Here is a 23,847-nt window from a genome sequence, read left to right as displayed (position 1 = left end):
ATCAGAGAATTTCTGCAGATGGCAGCCCTCTGTGTTGTAACTAAAATCTGTAGTGTACAGGGTGAAGAGTTATGGCGACAAAACTGTCCCTTGCGGAGCACCAGTGCTACACAGCACGGTGTCAGACACAGAGCCCTGTAGCCGCACAAACTGTGGCCTTCCTGTCAGTCCACGATCCATGAAACTAAGGGAGCATCCACCTGCGTTTCCGATAGCTTACTCCCCAGTCTGTCTGGCTGGACGGTGTTAAAGGCACGTGAGAAATCGAAGAACATAATCCTGAGAGTTCCTCCTGGCTTGTCTAGGTGACTGTAGGCACGGCGCAGCAGGTAGATGATTGCATCTTCGACTCCAATCCTCGCCTGGTAGGCAAACTGGAGAGGGTCTAGTGCTGACTTAACCTGGGGGCAAAGTATTTCCAGGACTAGTCTCTCAAAGACTTTCATGGTGAGTGCCACTGGCCTGTAGTCAGAAGGGGCACTAGGATGTGCCTTCTTTGAAACATGAACCAGACAAGACGTTTTCCATAGCACTGGCACTTTTTTAATACTCAGGCTTAAGTTGAAAATCCTAAGTAGTACACCACAGAGCTGTGAGGTGCAGACTTTAAGCACCCTTGGGCTGATGCCATCAGGGCCTGCTGCCTTGTCAGAATGAAGTCTGCATAATTCTCTCATGACTTGGTTGTCTGTAAAGGTGGTGGATGGTCTGGTTCTGTGAGTGTTTCATACATTCATTGTCCTCTCCAGGTCAGATGCATGCATATGATGCTGTGCTTCCACTCTTTCTTCATAAGCTATACATTTCACATTCTAATTCCAGTTAATAGGGCTGTCTTAACAGCATTATAGGCCCCCGGGCAAAGCAGTGCACTGGAGCCCCTACCTTCACAACCACTCACCGGAATAAAAATGTAAATGGTCGATAAAATTAAATATGTATTTATTGTATTGGTACTTCCAACAAAATCAGTGTTTTAAACATTAAAAAAACATGCTGTACAGCAAAGATTAATCAACACAAATGTTTGAACAATATAACATGAGCCTTGAAAAACACAAATTACAACATAAGTGATACTCAATTGGTAAACCATACAGACTGAGGTGGCACAGTATGAAATTAATATGAATTATTATTAATCAAATGTTCAATTTGCGAAATTTCTTTGCAGAGAATTGAGTTGAAGTGACTTTGACATATACGCTTTTACGTTATGTAGTGCATGAGATCCGTACACATAGATGCATGTGAGGTTGCAGAAGTGATTGTGATACTAAATCAGAGGCGAATGCCAGTGTCCACTTGAAACACAATAACAAATATTTATAGTATAGTATTTATTTATTGACAGCAAGTCACAACATACATAGATTAGCATGGGGCCAACACGTGGAAAACTGGATTGCTTAAGAAAAAAAATGAGGAAAAGGTGGAAACTTGACACAGATAGTAACTAAGCTTAGAAGTTGAAGATCTAGTGTGCCAGGTTTGAGGATGCAGTTCTATTCATGTACTTTTGTATCGTTTGTAAATACTTTTAGTTAATAGAAACTTTATGTTAAACTTTTATTGTGCTTGTATTACAGCTAATTCATTGCAGCATTGATGTGGGTTATAATAGGACTGTTTGACTGAATAATTTGCTTAAAAGGTAGATTATATCGAAATGGAGAGACCAAGATTCAGCTGGTGACATTTGCTCTGACTGTTCTCATTTATTAGGTTGTGGTTTTAATTTTCTCTGTTGGATGAATTTATCTTTACACCATTTTCTACTAAAGTATAAGGTCATGCTGTAAGGAAAAAATAATTGCAGTGCATGCACTTTTGTAACAAATGCATGGATAATTCATTTCTCAATATTAGTTTTGTGATTCTCCATACTATAAATACGCTAATTGTGAATACTGTAGGCATTAGAGCAAATTAAGCACATTTCTAATGGTCTTTTTTTCTGCTTTTGACAGACACTGGCAGCTTCAGATGGAGGTAAGCTTTATAGTATAATTTACCTGTATCATTGTATTTGCATTGTCCATTATTATATTTACTTTGTATTCACTTAAATCTTTTTATGCTAAATTTTAAAAAGGATAATATATAGAGTATACTGAATATACAAGATATTAAAGATACACCGAGAAAAAATTATTTTGATAGCTCAGTAATTTGTCAATTTATATTGACAGTCTTCAAAACCCTGCAATCCAGAACTTGATAAGTATTGGTAGAAACTGGATGAGTTCATGTCTAATATATGTGAAAGGACATACATTTTAATGTGCTTTTGTTTAGTTTATGTAGACGACAAAATTATACAATATGATTCATGAACGGTAAATACATAATGTAGTTTTAAATTGTATTAAAATGAAATTCGGTGCAAGCCATGCACTTTAGTGTCTGATGCCCTGTGGTGATGTATTTTATCACCATACACTCTGTTGCTCAAGCTGTGCTTATACTTCAAGAAACTTCAAACACAACATAAATCATTAGTAATCTTGTAGAATCAACAATTGAATTTATCTAAACAAAAAACACATCAGTAATCCTATCAATTTATTACCCTTCGAATACTTGCTCAAGTTAACTAACAAAATGATTTTCCCATCCATCCATTCATCTTCCAAACCTGCTATGTCCTGACCAGAGTCACAGGAAAATGAGAGCTAACCTAGGATATATTGTGTGCAAGGCAGGAACAACTTCTGGACAGAACACCAACCCATAGCTGGGTGACCATACCTGCGTACACACATAGATAGATACATACTTTATTAATCCCAAGGGGAAATTCACATACTCCAGTAGCAGCATACTGATACAAAAAACAATATTAAATTAAAGAGTAATAAAAATGTAAGTAAAAAAAGACAATAACTTTGAATAATGTTAACCTTTACCCCCCCTGGGTGGAATTGAAGAGTCACATAGTTTGGGGGAGGAACGATCTCCTCAGTCTGTCAGTGGAGCAAGACAGTGACAGCAGTCTGTCACTGAAGCTTCTCCTCTGTCTGGAGATGATACTGTTTAATGGATGCAGTGGATTCTCCATAATTGATAGGAGCCTGCTGAGCGCCCGTCGCTCCGCCACAGATGTCAAACTGTTCAGCTCCATGCCTACAATAGAGCCTGCCTTCCTCACCAGTTTGTCCAGGCGTTTGTCCTCCTTCTTAATGCTGCCTCCCCAGCACACCACCGCGTAGGAGAGGGCGCTCGCCACAACCGTCTGATAGAACATCTGCAGCATCTTATTGCAGATGTTGAAGGACACCAGTCTTCTAAGGAAGTATAGTCGGCTGTGTCCTCTCTTGCACAGAGAATCAGTATTGGCAGTCCATACCTGGGAGTGCAGCTGGATGATAAATTGGACTGTATAGGTCTGCACCCTCTGCACAGAGTTACCTCTGATGATCATGGGGTCCATGAGGGGTCTGGGCCTCCTAAAATCCACCACCAGCTCCTTGGTTTTGCTGGTGTTCAGGTGTAGGTGGTTTGAGTCGCACCATTTAATAAACCTCTGCCCACTCCTGATGCAGCCCACGATAGCAGTGTCGTCAGCGAACTTTTGCACGTGGCAGGACTCCGAGTTGTATTGAAAGTCCGATTATATATAGGCTGAACCGGACCGGAGAAAGTACAGTCCCTTGCGGCGCTCCTGTGTTGCTGACCACAATGTCAGACCTGCAGTTCCCGAGACGCACATACTGAGGTCTGTTTGTAAGATAGTCCACGATCCATGCCACTAGGTATGAATCTACTCCCATCTCTGTCAGCTTGTCCCTAAGGAGCAGAGGTTGAATGGTGTTGAAGGCGCTAGAGAAGTCTAGAAACATAATTCTTACAGCATATGCACAATAGTTTAAATTTAGCATTGCCAGTCAACCTAACTTGCATGTATTTGGACTATAAGAGGAAACTGGAAAACCACACAGACATGGGGAAGACATGCTAAGTCCACGCAGGGGAGGACCAGGGAGTTGTGAGGCAGCAGCACCACCACCATGCCATGCTGATATTGACTTGATATCTCTTTAATCATTTTTGAAACACACATTTCTTCTGAACACTCGTCGTAATTCTTTGGTAACACCAATCTAGCCCATTATGAAGTAATACGAAGCATAATTATTTATTGATGGGTGAACACTTCCTGAAGGACACAGTTGTCCAAATGGGGTGGGTTTGAGGATACGACTGTGAGTAAATGAAAAGATGGAACTCTGGAGAGAGCAACATACAATTGTCCGTGACTGAAAACTGGTTTTAGCAGATACAGGCATATCTTTTTGAAAGTTTATCCCTGCGCCTTATTAATTGTCATTGCAAAGGCCAATCTAACAGGAAATTGTCTGCGTGTAAAAGTAAAAGGCAAATTTGAATCTGATGGGGTCAGGGAAATCCGGGGGGGAATATGGACAGTTTGTGAGGTAGCAGCTGCGATTGTTTTACACTCTAGTACATTGCGGTGAATGCTGGTAACAGTCAGTCTAGTGCCTTTACAGAGACTTCTTCCTGGCATGAGGTTTCTGAGAAGCATGACGACTGAACCAATTTTAAGTTTGAGTTTATGCTGAGGCATGCCAGTGGGAGTAAGACTGCTAAGAAATTCTTCGGGTAATGAAAGTTAATGTGCGGGATCGTCTATGACGATTGAGTCAACGCTGGTGAAAGTTACTTTGTCGGTAGGGATAAGTTTCAGTACCTGTTCATTAAGGTGTAGCAAGTCTTTGTTGGTGACGCTTAATATAGCTCACATACTGAGTTGTTCCGGAGTCACAGTTGAGAAGTCGATGTCGCCACATAGTTGTTGAACGGGATCAGAAATAAAAGGAAAACAATGTGAAAGTAATGTTGCAGGTGTTCCGTTTTTCCCGTCTTGCGAAATCTTGTTCGTGAGGAAGAGCTGTCATATTTGTCGTCAGTGTAAGTACATGCATTTGACGCCACAAAGGTTGCTTGTTCATGCAATCGGCGACAATAAGTGCTAGAGTTGTCAGGCGGGGCTCTGTCGTGCGTACCTCATGACGCGGGAGAAGGGTTAGAGTTGGCGGGCGGGGCTCTGTCTTGCATGCGTGCGTATCCCATGGTCGGGGGACTTGGAGGATTATATATAGAAAAGCAGCCGGAACCAAAAAGAACAATGAAAAGTCAACGTGGCTCAGAGGTGCATGTGGACTGTAGCAGAGACGAAAGTGACTGAGGCGGTGTTTGGTGTGGTGCTGCGTGCCTCGAGAGCGAGGGTGGACTCGGGAGGAGGGTTAGAGTTGATGGGCGGGGTTCTGTGAGTTGGTGGCCGGGGCTCTGTCTTGTGTGCGTCTTGCATGCCCTGGACTTAGTAAATTATATATATAGATGTGTAGGCAAGTGTGATGTTCGACAAATTGATGTCCTGCTTTCTTTTTCTGGCACTTTGTGTCAATCCAGAATATCTGTAATGGAAAGAAATGTGTAATTTTTTTTATTGCTTAGCAATAGTTTTTAATTAACTTCTGTCATATTTCGGTTTCTGCTATAGATTTAATTTCAAGACCTTAGTAATATCCAATAATGGCTCATAAACAGAGATACAAAAATTAAGTTAAAAAGGTAAAAAAAAAAAAATAGGAGTCCCAAAAACATCGTTATTTTTTTGTCTAAATTCTCAAATCATACTGTGTGCTGCTGCTGGAGTATGTGAATTGCCCCTTGGGATTAATAAAGTATCTATCTATAGTCACATTTTTGAAAAAACATTAGCTTTTTTAGTGTTCTCCTCATATACAGAATAGCATATTAGAATTAGAAATCTGTCACTGTTTCCAAAATGTCATCCTCCTAGTACTTGTTTTGGTTCTAGAAAGAGGTAAATTTTGCTTGTCTAAATTGTAACGGTTTGCCATTGTATTTCTGCAGAGTATGAAAGCTTTGTGTTCAGACAGGCTAGATTTGTCAACCGTTTTTTTTTTTGCTTTTAGGAAATGAGTAGCAGGACGTATCATGTTTTCAGTACACAGATATTATTGAACAGAAAAAAGTAAGCTCTGTTGTTGAGTGTACCTGACCGCACCTTCTCACTGCAGTCAGTTTTATGCTGTAACGAATTAAAGAACTTGAACTTGTAACTTTACAAAAAAAAAAGAATACAACTAAAACTCTTGTCTGAGTTTTTTCTACATGCTTTTTTTACCCTCAACAACATTTCTTTCTTTAACACATCTTCATACACGGGACACAGGTTGTGCTTTACAAGATGTCAGATAGTAAGAAAAAAAGAAACTAGTTAAATTGAGAAGAATAAAGACTATATAATTTAAAAATGCAATGCGAGCTTACATAACCTATATATAATTAGTAGAAAAGTAGAGTCCTTGTATATAAGATTAGTCCAATGATAAGGTCAGAAGGCTTGAGGACAGGGGAATAAAAAACTCCATGTAAACTGGAGGAAATAAAACAATTTGCAGAGGTTCCAAGGCCAAAAGACCACCCAGCCTCTACTGGGCATTCTGCCTACCTTAAATAGTCATTTCACATTATTTCCAGGCTTTGTCCCAGTTGTTTTGATGCAGTGGGTCTTGTGGATAGCTGGGGAAGCTGCCTTCATTCAAGCATCACTGGTGAATTGCTTCAATCAGGTGGGGTGGCACAAAATGCCACCACAGAAAAACTGGAAAAGAAAGCACAAAAAGTAAACATTAGTAAAGGTTGCAAATCCCTGAAGAATATGAGAATTTTGTGCAAGTATTGTCTATTAGGAGTACAACTTAAAATGTAGCCACAAAAAAGCCAAATTAAAGAAAGTACTGGCTTGGCCTGTCTCTGTTGGCAAGGTGGCTTACAGATTTTTTTGTGTGTGTACCAGCAAAATGCTGCCTCAACACTTCTTTTATGCTTGGCTCTTAGAATAATAAGCAGACCACCATCAGAAGATCAAGGTTATGACCTGGAATTTAGGGAAACATGTTCCAAAATATAGTAGTTTTGTTTTGGTTTTTTTATAAAAAAACTTGTATACCATTAGAATTGACTTTAAAACACTACTAAAGGACATGGGTAACCAGTGAAATGATATGACTGAGATGTGCTCAAATTTTCTTTTTTAATTTAAATTCTTGCTGCTGCATACAGAACTACCTGTAACTGATTGATTGTGTTTCTTAGGCAGTCCGGGTAATTGACTAAAAACACAAGCATGAATAATTTCTCAGCGTCTTGGTTATAAGTGGTTTAAGTTTAGCAATGCTCCTTAAATGGAATATTATCCTATTTAATCTGGGTAATGTACAATTTAAAGTTTTATGTCAGAGTCTATGATTAAACCTAAATTCTTCATATTTGCCTTGGTTTTTAATGCTAAGGGATAAAGTTTACTTCTAATACCTGCATTCTTTGCATTTTTCCCCAGCCACTAAAATTTTTGTTTTTTTCTTTTTTTAGCTTGAGAAAATTACTTGCTACTCATCCATTCAGAAATACAAGACATTAGTTCTGGGCATCGGGGTCTTCAGATGCTATATATAAGTAAAGCTGTGTGTCATCTACATAGCTGTGGTAGTTCATACTGTGTTTTTATATGTTCTGCCCTAATGGAAGCATGTAGATTGAAAAAAGAAGTGGGCCCAGAATAGGTCCTTGTGGTACATATTGTGGTAAACATATATCAGAGACTTCTGAATTACAATCGCCATAACTAACACAGAATTTTCTACCTGTTAAATAAGACTAAAGTCAGTTCAGAACACCACTAGATAGATAGATAGATAGATAGATAGATAGATACTTTATTAATCCCAAGGGGAAATTCACATTCTCCAGCAGCAGCATACTGATACAAAAAAAACAATATTAAATTAAAGATTGATAGTAATGCAGGTAAAAACAGACAATAACTTTTTATAATGTTAATGTTTACCCCCCCCCCCGGGTGGAATTAAAGAGTCGCATAGGACAGTGACAGTAGTCTGTCGCTGAAGCTGCTCTTCTGTCTGGAGATGACACTATTTAGTGGATGCAGTGGATTCTCCATAATTGATAGGAGCCTGCTTAGCGCCCGTTGCTCTGCCACAGATGTTAAACTGTCCAGCTCCATGCCAACAATAGAGCCTGCCTTCCTCACCAGTTTGTCCAGGCGTGAGGCGTCTTTCTTCTTAATGCTGCCTCCCCAGTACACCACCGCGTAGAAGAGGGCACTCGCCACAACCGTCTGATAGAACATCTGCAACATCTTATTGCAGATGTTGAAGGACGCCAGCCTTCTAAGGAAGGTATAACCGGCTCTCTCCTTTCTTACACAGAGCATCAGTATTGGCAGTCCAGTCTAATTTATCATCCAGCTGCACTCCCAGGTATTTATAGGTCTGTACCATCTGCACACAGTCACCTCTGATGATCACGGGGTCCATGAGGGGTCTGGGCCTCCTAAAATCCACCACCAGCTCCTTGGTTTTGCTGGTGTTCAGGCGTAGGTGGTTTGAGTCGCACCATTTAACAAAGTCATTGATTAGGTCCCTATACTCCTCCTCCTGCCCACTCCTGATGCAGCCCACGATAGCAGTGTCGTCAGCGAACTTTTGCACATGGCAGAAGTCCGATGTATATAGGCTGAACAGGACTGGAGAAAGTACAGTCCCCTGTGGCGCTCCTGTGTTGCTGACCACAATGTCAGACGTGCAGTTCCCAAGACGCACATACTGAGGTCTGTCTTTAAGATAGTCCATGATCCATGCCACCAGGTATGAATCTACTCCCATCTCTGTCAGCATGTCCCTAAGGAGCATAGGTTGGATTGTGTTGAAGGTGCTAGAGAAGTCTAGAAACATAATTCTTACAGCTCCACTGCCTCTGTCCAAGTGGGAGAGGGATCGGTGTAGCATATAGATGATGGCATCCTCCGCTCCCACCTTCTCCTGATATGCAAACTGCAGAGGGTCGAGGGCATGTTGAACTTGTGGCCTCAGGTGGTGAAGCAGCAGCCTCTCCATGGTCTTCATCACATGTGATGTCAGAGCAACAGGCCGGAAGTCATTCAGCTCACTAGGACGTGATACCTTTGGGATTGGGGTGATGCAAGATGTTTTCCAAAGCCTCGGGACTCCCCCCTGTTCCAGGCTCAGGTTGAAGATGCGCTGTAGAGGACCCCCCAACTCCGATGCACAGACCTTCAGCAGTCGTGGTGATACTCCATCTGGACCCGCTGCTTTGCTGGCACGAAGTCTCCTCAGCTCTCTGCTCACCTGTGCTGTTGTAATTATGGGTGGGGATGTCTCTCCTATGCTGGTATCAGCAGAAGGATGTGTACTGTACTGTTCCTTCGCCGCCCTGAGCTGGACTCGGAGTTCCTTCTGCACGCGCTTGAGCTCATGCTGATCACTGCTTTTAAAAGCCCTTTTCTTCTGGTTCAAAAGGCCCTTGGTGTCACTTGTAATCCATGGCTTTTTGTTAGCATAGCAGCGTACAGTTCTTACTGGAACTACAATGTCCATACAGAAGTTGATGTAGTCGGTAGTGCAGTCAACAACCTCCTTGAGATTGAGACAAGACAAGAGAGACACTTTTTTTTTTTTTTTTTTTTATAAAGCTTGACTAAACCTTATCAAGAGTAGAATGTATTCTGTTTAAAATTTCAATGTTTCTTACCCTACACCCCTAAAATATTTTTTGGGGCAGCTGACTCGTATTGCTTGAACTGAAGTGTTCTTCCCAGCTGTGGCTCCTATCTTGTGTAGGCTGCATGAATACTCTCATGTTGTGCAAGTTTCATGCCTTACATTTAATTTTTCTCAAGCACCAAGTAATAGTCCGTGAATGGCCACTGTAAACTAGCCTGATTGTAATTGTAGATTTGAGAGCATTAGAACAATCTTGAGGAGAACAGGCCATTCATCCCAACAAAGCTTGACAGTCCTTTCCACTTAATTCTTCCAAAATAACATCTAGTTTTGAAAGTGTCTAAAGTTCTACTGCTTACCACACTACCTGGTCACTTATTTCATGTGTCTGTGGTTCTCTCTGTAAAGAAATAAAATTTCCTAATGTTTGTGCACAATTTACCCTTAAGTTTCCAACTGTTTGAGAGAGATGATATGCTGTGGTGGATTAACAGCCTTTAATAGACTATGTTCTACTTTTTACAAAATTGTTACTAGAATGGGCTTGAACTCCTTAGAACCTAGTAATGTATTTTGTTTAAAAATTACTTGGGTATAGATCATTCTGATAAAAGAACATAGAGTGTGGTTCATTTTTTTCCCTTCCTCCTATTCTAAATTGTGCAAAATTACATCTAAATATTAATCTACCTTTAGTGAATGTATGCATTGAACCAAAATTTATCTGTAAGCAATGAAAAACTTTACTAGCAAAATAACATCTAAAGTGTTAGGACCTATATATTTGAGTTAACTTCACTGCAAGTTCCAAACTGCATCACTCTAATTTATAGTTAGTCTTCTGATTTATTTAATTACATTTTACTATTCTTTGGCAATGGCTGTCAGAAGGAGTCTTAATGTTAAACATATTGGCATCACTTTAATTCTTGACACAAAGCTTACATTTATTGTTCAGTATAGTTTCACTTTTGATGCTTTTTTATTTGTTTTTAAAATATATTAACAGAAATAGTGGTGGTTAAAGTATGAAAAGCTGAATGGTTGTATGCATTTGTCAGGTCATTCAGTGCCACTGTCTCCAGACTTTGGAATTCATTACTATATTGCGTTAAAGACTACGCTTACCTGTCTTCTTCAAAACTGAAATGAAAACCTTTCTTTTCTAATAGTATTTTTCTTTCCTTAATATTTTCTATAGATGTTTTTCCTTTTCTACATACTAGGTGGTTTTTCTGATGTTTGCTGTTATATTTTTGATTTTTTTTCCTTATTTTTTATGGTTATGTTTTATTGTACTCAATGTTATTTGTATGACCTTCGGTTTTTAGAAAGGTGCTAGTTAAACATATTATTACTATTAATATGTGTAGCAGTGGCTACTAGCAAACTGCGTTATCATAAACGTGGTTAAATATATTACACTGTTGCGTTGAACAAGCAAAGTACTCAAGAACCATTTGTGGGATCTTTTACCAATGTTCTTCTGTGCCTGAAATAAGTATAGCAGTATTTCTCTGCAGTGGTAGCTTTATCTAACTGAAACTACAATGGTGAATTTTTTAATTCATTTGACTTCTGCTGATTTATTTATTGACTTTTGGTGGGGAGAAGGTATAACAGCTTATAATTGTAAGGCACTTTTGCTTAGATAGTTTACAATGCAGAGAGTTACTCAATATATAGGGCCAGCTCACACAAGTATTTTTCTTGCATTTTAGAGCTAGACCAGAACACTCCTAATCCGCTTGTAAGGTTATTTGCCATTTTTCAGCCAAATACTTTTCTATTGAAATCGGTAGTAAAGCTCATAAAATGCTGGTAAAAGAAAACAAAGAATGTTTCCAGCATTTTTTAAATAAAATCACTGCCTACTCTTGGGGAAAAGCCAGGATTGAAGTAACTCATTGGAACTAGGGGGAAAAAATGCCAGTGGAAGAGAGAGAAACTGCAAACATACCATGCAATGAAGTGACATGAATTCATTAAAATGTTTTAGGTATACACTTAATCTTAATCTGGTGTCACAAACTCAATAAAGAGCCGTAGCAAGGTTTGGGGCAGTCACCTGTATATTTCCTGGCTGCAAAATTGAATAAAGTGATAGCACTGATGTGCACAAATCGGAGTCCAAAACAGAACTGAGGGGTAGGGGAAAGGAGGCAGCTTTTACAGGCCAGTATAGTAAGTGACCTCAAAGGGGCTGGAACTGGAAGGGTCTTCATCCATAGGCTCGGGCAAGGAAATGACATCAAAGGGGTCGGAACCAGAATTAACGTCATCAGGGCCAGGTGGAATTTCCCGTGAACGGTCTGCAGAAAAGCAAGTAAAAGAGTCCGTGCACTCTGCCACATCCCGGTCTGGCTTGGAATTACCCTCATTTAAACCCTTTAGCTGCCTCCCATGTGCACATGTGTGACACTGGTTAAAGTTGTTTGTTTTAACATATAGCCAGAGTGGTAGCACAGATCTTGCATTCCTTTGTTACATTGGCAACTGTATGGAGTTTGCATTTCTGGATTGATCGTTATTAATAAATTCTTACCTGTTTTAACAATAAGCACTAGAAATGTCAGTTATATGTCTCAATTAAGGAAATATGTTTAGTTCCTCATGAAGTAAATAATGTGCACCATCCACCACATTTGCTTCTTGCCCTACGCCGAGTACTGCTGTAATAATCGCTGGCTCCAATGGACCCTAAACAACTTGGCAGATTTAATTATGCACTTACTGACAGGTAAAATTTAATGTATATGAATGTAACCTCTCTTCATACTAATGTTGCAGCAGCAACAGCAGCAGGCATTTTTAAATTTCCCACAATCACCATAAATTACTGCTTGCGTGCATATCTACACCCTGTATCCTGGAATTTTTCAAGTGTTGCCTGCTTCATATAAATTCCAGAATTGTCCCCTAGACCAGTGTTTCTAAACTACAGTAATCCCTCCTCCATCGCGGGGGTTGCGTTCCAGAGCCACCCGCGAAATAAGAAAATCCGCGAAGTAGAAACCATATGTTTATATGGTTATTTTTATATTGTCATGCTTGGGTCACAGATTTGCGCAGAAACACAGGAGGTTGTAGAGAGACATGAACTTTATTCAAACACTGCAAACAAACATTTGTCTCTTTTTCAAAAGTTTAAACTGTGCTCCATGACAAGACAGAGATGACAGTTCCGTCTCACAATTAAAAGAATGCAAACATATCTTCCTCTTCAAAGGAGTGCTTGTCAGGAGCAGAGTCTGTCACAGAGACAGAGAGAGAAAAGCAAACAGATTAATAGGGCTGTTTTTCTTTTAAGTCTGTGAAGCACCCGGCACAAAGCTGTTGAAGGCGGCAGCTCACACCCCCTCCGTCAGGAGCAGACAAAGTGAGATAGTTTGTTTTTCAATCAAAAATCAATACGTGCCCTTCGAGCTTTTAAGTATGCGAAGCTCCGTGCAGCATGTCGTTTCAGGAAGCAGCTGCACAAAAGATCACAACGTGAAGATAATCTTTCAGCATTTTTAGACGAGCATCCGTATCGTCTAGGTGTGCGAACAGCCCCCCTGCTCAATCCCCCTACGTCAGGATCAGAGAAAGTCAGCACAAAAGAAAGAGAAAAGTAAGCTGGGTAGCTTCTCAGCCATCTGCCAATAGCGTCCCTTGTATGAAATCAACTGGGCAAACCAACTGAGGAAGCATGTACCAGAAATTAAAAGACCCATTGTCCGCAGAAACCCGCGAAGCAGCGAAAAATCCGCGATATATATTTAAATATGCTTACATATAAAATCCGCGATGGAGTGAAGCCGCGAAAGGCGAAGCGCGATATAGCGAGGGATTACTGTACTGGGTTGTGACTGTTCAGTTCAGCAAGAGGGGCACTGCACTTCCCCTCTTGCTTAAATCTTACTAAATTCACCAAAGTGGACGTAATCTAAAGATTGCACTGTATTCATCAAGGGGAAGCAAACTGGTTTGTGAATAAATATCCATTGGAAAACCTGGGTGACAACCCCACAAAGGTCAAGAAATACAGCTTTAGACTCCCTTTGCTGCAGAACAGGATAAACCCAATATGTGCCAGCATGATGCTGATGACACATGCTCTCCAGTACTGTGTTTGCCAGGATTAAAAACAATGTTATCCTAGACATTCTGCAGATGCAACAATCGCATCACAACATGACAAAACCTCACAACCTTCAGAATAGAAATGATATAAAATGCTTCTTTGGAAATGTTGAAAAAAATGCTTGAAGCCCAATCAAATGCTTAAAAAAATCCAATAAAACTCTTGCAAAAAGCCATTAAAAATCTTGACAATGCTGGAAATTCGCCATTCTTAAGTGTGAATAGAAACATTGTCTCACTGAGACATCTAGAGACAAACATGTATGAAATTTGCTTAAAAAATGGGGGGTGGGGGGCAAGTAGTCGGCTCACTTTAACACATCTGAACCTTTCCAGTGCCTCAAGGTGTAAGGGTGGTGATTTTGAACTGCAAAGAGCAGAGGTGCTCCTGCTAACCTTATATAACAGAGAGCAAGCATCTGATTATAATCAAACTTTACAGTTAAATATCTCTTAAAAAGACTCCTATTAAACATATGTGTGTGTGTGTGTGGAGAACATATTGAAATTACTAAAAGCAAACAAAACTTGTTGTAAGGGAAAGCCCATTCTGTAGTGTCAGATTATATATTGCCATTCAAAGAACTAAATAGTGGTAAAAGTTAACGATCCATTGATGCAGATGCTGTGTGTGCTCTCTGCTGTTCATTTATGATGCTAATGTCTGAGACAGTGATAAGGATGAAAGAACTGCTAGCTATGTTTGTGAAACTGTGAATTGCAAAATGTGCATTCAGAGTAAACTATATGTCACACCCCGTCAAATAATGCGGAAAAGATTGCTGTTAAGGTAGTTGATAGTGAAGAGCCACACGAGATGTAAATTTCAATACTCAAAACACCAGACTCAACAAATCTGCCTAGCAACACTAACAGATGCACAGACAAGTCTACACAGCATCCACCTTCTGACTGAACATCTTAATTAACGTCCTAAGTGGAAAAGCAAACATGCCCTGCTAGAATATAGCCCCAGCATTTTAACATGTAGTATGTACCTATAACACAATGCTTATCTAAACTGTGCTTGCTGCTGTTCTGCCATATAGTGCTATAATGCTCAGTGACAGAAAGATATCGTAGCAGACAGAAGCACTTCTCAAATGCATGGAGCTAATTGCAGTGACCGGTGTCTCTGTTGGTGTCTGTCTCTTCTATTGTCCCGCTCATTACAACATCCACATTAATAATTAAGTTTCAATTACCTTGTTACTGGGCTTCTGAAGTGATAAATGCATTTTTATGGTTACATTCTGATATGTTAGGAACAATGTAATATTTTTTGGGTATTACTAAAAGACAACTTGGATAATTCAGTAAATTACAACTTGGTTTTAAAGACATGTTTAGTTGAATATATAATGCCTGCTTTCAGCACACTAAAAGCATTATGAATGAAATGTAGCAATCATTTTCAGCCACTTCAGAAACCTGTAATTTTTGGAGTAAAAATCCAAATGACTAAAAATGCAAGCAACACATCTAAATATGGTGTGTGTTATATCATCAGAAAAAAAACATGGTGTGGGTACAATTAGCCCTATAATTCAAACTTAAGTTGTCTTTTAGCTTGCTGTTTTTTATTGCATATTCTTATCTGTCCCCTCCATACAGAACTGAACAGCTCTGACGTGGCTGGCTGTAGCAGTAGTTACACTTCAAATAGTAACACAAGTTTACCCAGTATTCAAAGGAACACCAGCTGTGAGCATGGCTCTGTGGCAAGTTGGGCAGTTTCCTTTGAAAGGCTGCTACAAGACCCCATTGGAGTTCAGTACTTCACAGTAAGTCTCCACAAATACAGAAAAAAAAAGTTTTTCTAGTATTTTTTTTTTTACTGCAGAAGCTGTAAATGTTGTTGGTTTAACAGTTGTATCCAAGAAATGATACAAAATATTTTAAATACTTATTTTCAATTTTTGTCTTACCTTGAGAGCAAATGGAGAAAATTGAATTTATTCAGCTTTATTTTAATTTTTTATCTTGTTTTAATCTTTTACTACTACATTATATAGTTTAATGTCTGTCAATAGTTTCATTAATCTGTGTTTTGATTCACTGTGCTAAATTATTCGCTGAGAATATTATATGAGAAAAATTAACTTGTAAATTAGTTGGCAAAATAGAGATATTGAATGTTGATATATTTCTTTCAGGCGTTCCTCAAATCTGAGGTTAGCGCTGAAAATATACTTTTTTGGGAAGCATGTGAAAAATTCCGGGTAATACCAGAAGATAACAAAGATGAGGTAAATTTCCTAAAAACATCATGCATTTAACTAAATTAACAGTTCTTCGATAATACTGCATAATCTTAAGGCTTTTCAGATTCAAAGTATTGGACAATCATTTCTACAACTATAACACTCAAAATAAGTAACAATACGACAAATAACTTGGAATTTAAGTGGTTGGAAATTGATCTTGCCGCCTTGTCATTTGATATAGCACCTTTCTATAGTCGACCAGTTCACTACAGTAATGCCATCTTTCAATAGATGGCCAAAAGCATTGTTATTAAATTTCATACACGCTTCCATTTGAACTGTTTACAAGTCATAGAAACATTCCCCTTTTTTATTTTACTCTTAAACAATTGAATTATTGTTTCCATAACTTTACATTGCAAGCCCTAAAGTGACTCATTAAATGTTACAATCTAAAGTGTGTGTTAGTTTATAGTTCCTCAGCTTAGCACTAGGGGGTACACAATCTGTCCTACAGAAATGGAAGCAATACAGTGAAAAAATAAATAAATAACTCCAATATTGTTCTGCTTTACCAATACACGAGGAATGTATTTTTGTCATTCAAGAGTATCCGTCTTTTATGTCAGTTTGTATCAGTACATCAAATTTAACTTCCATTCATCACCTTTGCCAGTCACTGAGGAGAGTTATAATTGTATTAATTATTTTTAACATTAATGTAGTATTTTTTTTCAAAACAAGCAGTAAATTTACAGAAATTTTATTTTATGCGGTTTTCCTTTCTGACATAAACAATAAATTTAAAAATTATGGTTGGATGGGATCCATTCCGTATAAAATGCTGAATGTTCTGTTCGATAAAATGACAATATAATCAATAGTAAGCTATTACGGTTTTTAATATTTTCAAATGTAACCTCTATATTCTGAGCTATGATTTGTATTTCTTTCTCTTGTAGTTGGCTAAAGAAGCCAAGATAATTTATGACACATATCTATGTAGCAGTGCGCTGAATGCCATTAATATTGATGACAGTGCTCGCTTGTCTGTGGATGTCTTGGAAAAACCTACTGCTGATATGTTCAGCAAACCACAGCTACAGGTAGATACTCAAACGTTCACTTGTATTTATTCCCAATTTGATTTTAGGTTGTGTTCAAAACATCACATCTTTGTATGTTTAGTAGTATTAGTCTGCATTTAGTGGTTTTATTTTTTTCTCATTTTTTTCTTGACATTTTCATGTTCTCCTATGTTAATTTATAATGTAAAAGATGCTTAAATGTGTAAGTATTTTAGGAGTTTGGCTGCTCTGATTTTGTTCTGAATGGTGCTGTCATTCAGTCATTGACATAATGAAAGAAACCCTAGGTTGCTAATGTGTGTATTTGTAATTTAAAAAATCGCCTACTCTAATAATGTAAAATATTCAACAAATCATATGATAATCTGGCCTGAGCACATATCTATATACAGTTCTTGCAAGTCAATATTGTCAAGCTAATGGTGTAATAAAAAGGTAATACAAATTAAAATACATTTTATAATTCTGATTATATTCTGCAATAAAGGTCTCACCATTCTTTGAACTGAATATGTGCATTCGTAGATGTCTCCATTATTACACCAATTTTTTTTTTTTATTTTTTTTTTATCTGTAGATTTTTAAATTAATGAAATTTGACAGCTATGCCCGTTTTGTTAAATCTCAACTATACCAAAAGTGCATGCTGGCTAATGTTGAAGGGAAACCACTACCAGATATTTGTGCGGATTACAAGAGCCCTGGTGCCATGAATGTGATGAGAGAGAGTTCAGCAGTGTGTGATATAAAGAAGGTAAAACACAATGAATCTCCTATGTAAGCTAGATGTTTTAACCTTTTCTATTTTAAAAACCTTTTGTCAGTGTTCTTAACCTTAGGAGAACATCTAGGAATGTTACAGTAATTTTAAGATTTTGGTTATTTAGTTTAGAGTAATAAAATAATGACATTTCAGTCCCTTTATTATAGTTAGCCTTTCAAAAATATTCTTGTATTGTCCCATTTCAATAAAGTAATGCATCCATCGTTATTTGTAACTCCAGTGACACTTTTAATGAAATCTTTCTTTATAAGGGATTTAAAATAGTGTATAAATTGATATTTTTTTTGTTGACTGAAATTTGTATAATGAATATTAATTCAATTGGTGTTCTTTACAAATGCAGAATATATTTTTTAATCCAACTTTAATGAAAGAAATACAGTACATAGGTAGATACTGCATTTCATGTGTCTGTGGATAGTGTTTAACTGGATACTTTAAATTGACTCACTGAGTTTGTGCATGTGGGTTTGTCACTGTAGCCTGTGATTGGTGAAATCTTCAAGATTGTGTTTTGCCTTATGCCAAATTCTGCTGGATCAGGCATTGGCTTCCTGCAGCCCTAAACTTAATGGATAAAGAGGTTAGAAAATGGTATCTCACAATTTTGTTTAATTATATCAAAATGCAAGACTTAGAATACTGATAACAAGCAAAGTAAAATATTTTCTTTTTTTATGTAATCTACCACCCCATCCTCCATTGTCACTGCATCTATAGCTAATTGGCTATGGTTACTAACATAGATGCCCAAGCAGTGAATTTATTAACTTGCAAGATGCAACTTGGAACATGATAAAATCTAATGCATAGTAAACAACTGATTTAAACAAAGCATTGGAGTAATTATTAAGAACATCAAGTCGGAGTGAGGAGATGGAAGGCCAGAGTTTTGTCTTTAATGTATTGCATTGTTTAAATACAGTATTATTACAAATTACTTTTTATCAACTTATAAACACACTAAGTAATTTTAATTATGTTGTGCTTTAATCTTATTTTATGCATGAGTAGTTTAGGAATTTCTCCTTTTATTCACTTAAGTATAATAAAGGTCTTTTGCCCTAAGATGGAAAGTAATGCATTAGTTAGTAGGAATGTCTTGTACAATGCATTATTACATTTTTCATTTTGAGAGTGAGTAATGTTTAATTTTTGCAGAAGAAAAAGCTGAAAGCAAGAAAATCTCTTCCTTTTGAAACTGAGGCAAACACATTCAAAAGAGCTACACAAAGTAGCAGAACACTCCCAGCAAAAATAGACCAATCAGATGTAAAAGAAAAAAGAGGTTCTTTAGGAGGTATGAAGTTGGCAGTAGTATAAATTTTGAAAGTTGTATCTTGCAACTTGTCTAAAATGCTAAGTATATGGCAAATAATTGAATTTTTCTGATAACATTCAATGCTTTTATAATTAACATTTTGCAGTCCACTAATAATTTTTCAAAACGGTTCTATTCTACAGTTTAATGAATAAATGATTTTTTTGTGATGGTTACATTTTTCAGAGCATTTTCAGTCAAATTATTTTTTTAATGGTTTTCCTATATAGTTTATCAAATATTACATTAGATGTAATCTTATGATTGATCTTTTTTATTAATGAGTGCTATGTAGAACACATCTTGATTGACCATTAAGTAAAACAGTTAGCGGCGGTGTTGTATTTTCAAACCAGAGACCAGAACCTCTTGGTGTATGGAATGCTGTGCAAACTACAGCATTATGAGAGTTTTGTAGGCTCAGCTGCTTGTAACCACTTGGCTATATAGCATTTTCTGGTTGGGAGCAATGACTATAGTGTTTTCTATCCTGAAAGCAGAATTGTCTTGTGACAGGACTTTTATAAGCCACCTATTCCTTCATGCAACTTCTTATTGTGTCAACGGATTTTTTTTATTTATTTATTTTTTTGCATTTGTTGTGAATTCAAAATTAGAAGTACATACTGTACAAAACAAGTCAAAAACAAGAATTTCGCAATTTAACTGTTGCTAAGCAGACATCACACTCTTTACCATGGAGGCAAACCTCATTCAGTGATAACTGATAAAACTACAAATATACTCTGACCCCACTGATTAATATAGGATCAATATACAGTAATCCCTACTCCATTGCGGGGGTTGCGTTCCAGAGCCACCCGCGAAATAAGGAAATCCGCGAAGTAGAAACCATATGTTTATATGGTTATTTTTATATTGTCATGCTTGGGTCACAGATTTGCGCAGAAACACAGGAGGTTGTAGAGAGACAGGAATGTTATTCAAACACTGCAAACAAACATTTGTCTCTTTTTCAAAAGTTTAAACTGTGCTCCATGACAAGACAGAGATGACAGTTCAGTCTCACAATTAAAAGAATGCAAACATATCTTCCTCTTCAAAGGAGCAAACAAATCAATAGGGCTGTTTGGCTTTTAAGTATGCGAAGCACCACGGCACAAAGCTGTTGAAGGCGGCAGCTCACACCCCCTCCGTCAGGAGCAGAGAGAGATAGAGAGAGAGACAGATAAAAAAATCAATACGTGCCCTTCGTGCTTTTAAGTATGTGAAGCACCGTTCAGCATGTCGTTTCAGGAAGCAGCTGCACAAAAGATAGCAACATGAAGATAATCTTTCAGCATTTTTAGACGAGCGTCCCTATCGTCTAGGTGTGCGAACAGCCCCCCTGCTCAATCCCCCTACGTCAGGATCAGAGAAAAGTCAGCGCAAGAGAAAGAGAAAAGTAAGCCGGGTAGCTTCTCAGCCATCTGCCCATAGCGTCCCTTGTATGAAATCAACTGGGCAAACCAACTGAGGAAGCATGTACCAGAAATTAAGACCCATTTTCCGCAGAAACCCGCGAAGCAGCGAAAAATCCGCGATATATATTTAAATATGCTTACATATAAAATCCGCGATGGAGTGAAGCTGCGAAAGGCGAAGCGCGATATAGCAAGGGATTACTGTATATTACAAAAACTAGCATATTAAATGTGATTACTGGCACCCACCTGCCTTCTGTGCAGAACATATACATCACTTGATACCTTGGAAGGGCAAACAGTACTCATACCAATAGGTTCTGGGTCAGTTTCTGTCCCCAGATAATGACCGTCAGTTATAACAAATATTGTAATTTAAACACGTGTATATACCACGTGTGTGTGTGTGTGTGTATTTGGTTATATATTTGAGTAATATCTCTTTCATTGTGCAGTTTACCTTGTTGCGTAGAGAATAATGAAATGAGAATATTTTTCCTTGAAACACTGGTTTAACATTATGTTGCACATGCCCACAATGGCACTGATTTTCATTTAAATTTAAGTTCTTATTGCTTTATGCAGACAACTTGAATTAAGTCTTAAAGTGCCATTTTTGTGATAGATTTTTCAGAGAGCAGTTCAACATTTGCAAGCCGACGTGAATCGCAATGCTCTGTACATTCAGCTACAAGTTTGGAATTGGGAACTCTTGGCTCTCTTTCCAGCAAATCAGAGGTATGCACTGTAAGAGTATATTTTAAATCTTACCAAGACCTTAGTGCATCTAAAAAGTTATTATTAAAGTTCATTCTATGCTTTGTGTGTGTTTTTTTTTTTTTAAATCTTGTATTAATCTGTGTATTATCAGTTTTTGATCACTTTCATGGATTTCTCCTTGTTCTGCCAAATTTTCATGTGCAATGCCTGTCTCCTACACTTATCTAATCTATCCTGCTTGCAGTTTTCTTTTCTCCTCAAAAAAAGTCCTTGGCATGTCACAAAAATATTCAAGTAGATTCTTAATACTGGCTTTTGAGAGGGCACTGGTGTTCTTTGAATTACCTTAGAGGTTATCAGTTTCCTCTGACATCAGTGTGTACACTGGCCTCATTTGATATGTTAATTTTATTGCAAGTTGCACACCCCAATTAACATTATGTGCAGGTAAAGTATTCTAGTATCTGCTATTCATCTGAGTTTTAATTATTTCAGATACAGCAGCCAGAATTTTTGAAATTTAATTACTTCTAATTTAACTAAAATGTATAACGCTCTGCATAGAATTCACATGAAAACATGGCATACAGAAAAAGTGGAAATGTGCCGATGCACAAAGCCATGCATAAGCCAACTTCCACTCACTTCTGCTCTGTAAATCTCGGTCAGCGTGGAAAGTAACACACATGCCTGCCTTCCCACCCCGACATCTCCCAGAATTTTGCATATTTTGCAATTTTTGCGACCCTTAACTAAATTTATTGCAGCAGTACTGTCTCTTTCAAACATACCAACCCCCAATTCCTGTCCTTCCTTTTCTTTCTCTACGTCACCAGTCGCCACACAATAAGCTCTGTAATAAATGTCAAACCATCTGTAAGTCTAGAACGGTGATTCTCCAAAACTTTTTTTAAGGAGTACAGTGATCCCCCGCCTATTGCGGAAGTTACGTTCCAGACCCACCCGCGATAGGTGAAAATCCGCGATATAGAAAGACCACATTTTTTTTTATAGTTTAAGCCTTAAAATACCCCTCCCACACACTTTAAACACATGTAAACTTATTAAAACACACTTTGGATACACATATGATACACGGATGTCGGGCTAAAGATATGAGTAACATAATAATAATCATTGTCAGTTTTACCTTCTCCTGTATGGTCAAGGTCTTCCTCTGGCGCTTAGGCTCACTGCTACCAGAAGGCTTACAAGATGCAGGACGCTTGGGAGCCATTGTAGGGCTTAAAACAAACGAAAAGCTCACAAAAGTCGGACTACAAGCAAGGTACGCGATACTTGATTCTTCGGGGACCCACACTCGCTGTTCTTACAAGATTACACCACGTTAGCAGCAGCTAAGCAGAGCCCAAGAGAATAAAATCCGCTCTGATTGGTTGTCTCCTCTTTCAGTCAGTAACTGGCTTTGTAAGAAATTATCTGGGTGCTGTAACGCGAAACTCTTTGTCTGCTGAAAACCGTATGCTTTGTTATGAATTGGCTGCAAAGTACACTACAGGTAGGATGTACTTATTGAATTTTTCCACGATATAGCGGGGGCACGATAGCTGAACCGTGATACAGCGGGGGATTACTGTATTGAAAAATCTTTGTGATACGTGTTTAATTATTATATTCATCTATCCATCCCTGTGGTGGGCTGGCGCCCTGCCCGGGGTTTGTTTCCTGCCTTGCGCCCTGTGTTGGCTGGGATTGGCTCCAGCAGACTCCCGTGACCCTGTAGTTAGGATATAGCGGGTTGGATAATGGATGGATGGATGGATCTATCCATCCAGGGACACGCCAGTCACAGCAAGTATGCAACGCGAAGCAGGAAGAATCCCTGGATGGGGTGCCAGCTCATCACTACCGCAGCACCACTGTGCCCACACATTTTAATTATTAACAGTATGCATTTTTTAAATGGTTAATTTATCTATATAATGTAATATATATATACTTTAATGCATTTCATCTTAAAATGATACCAAGGTGCTCCAAGAATATAGCTCTTGGAAATCTAAATCAACTTATAGGCCAGTCGCCGTCATCTGTAAATATGCGCTCTCTTCTATTGAATTGAATTCCTTTATTGTTATTGTATGGTACAGTGAGATCCAATATGCAAATCCTCCATAAACTTTTTTTCCTATAAAATGATATAATAATATAAACAGTGAAAAATATACAATATGAAAGCATAAGTACAATATACATTTACATATAGTGCTGATAGTGCAAATGATACATAAAGTGGTTCAGGTTGTGCAATATTACAACTGTATGGCAAGTTTACATTAAGTAATTGTATTTATAAGTACAAACAGTTCTACCAGGAGCACTTGATGGACTCACTGAGTGCATTTGTGGCTCTTGGGATGAAACTGTTTTGAACCTTAAGGTCCCTGCAGGAATGGCTCTGAAGCATTTTCTAGATGGGAGTAGTTCAAATAGACTGTGCGTATGGCTGAGGCAGTGTGTGCTAGAATCTGTATCCTAATAGTCCTGTGCGCTGTGAGTGCAATCCTCAGTAGAGCTTTCTGATCAGCTGTTGTACAGCTGTGATTCCACACTGATACAGT

The 23,847-nt window shown here is 38.2% G+C and overlaps 1 protein-coding gene across 2 annotated transcripts in view; it reads left to right on the top strand.

The window, feature by feature from the left end:
- The window catches only part of rgs14b (regulator of G protein signaling 14b), an 87,179-nt gene that overhangs the window by 44,941 nt on the left and 18,391 nt on the right, over positions 1 to 23,847 (top strand). For both annotated transcript variants that reach the window (XM_028813071.2, XM_028813072.2), the window contains 7 exons: positions 1,971 to 1,992; positions 15,336 to 15,505; positions 15,878 to 15,970; positions 16,891 to 17,034; positions 17,594 to 17,770; positions 18,962 to 19,100; positions 21,171 to 21,283. In XM_028813071.2, the coding sequence (XP_028668904.2) occupies positions 1,971 to 1,992; positions 15,336 to 15,505; positions 15,878 to 15,970; positions 16,891 to 17,034; positions 17,594 to 17,770; positions 18,962 to 19,100; positions 21,171 to 21,283 (858 nt within the window). The remainder of the gene's footprint in view (positions 1 to 1,970; positions 1,993 to 15,335; positions 15,506 to 15,877; positions 15,971 to 16,890; positions 17,035 to 17,593; positions 17,771 to 18,961; positions 19,101 to 21,170; positions 21,284 to 23,847) is intronic.

Source organism: Erpetoichthys calabaricus, chromosome 11 (genome assembly GCF_900747795.2).
Source record: "Erpetoichthys calabaricus chromosome 11, fErpCal1.3, whole genome shotgun sequence".
In the NCBI taxonomy this organism is placed as follows: Eukaryota; Metazoa; Chordata; class Cladistia; order Polypteriformes; family Polypteridae; genus Erpetoichthys; species Erpetoichthys calabaricus.
The sequence above is the reverse complement of the archived record's forward strand: the minus strand, read 5'-3'. Positions and strand labels throughout refer to the sequence as shown.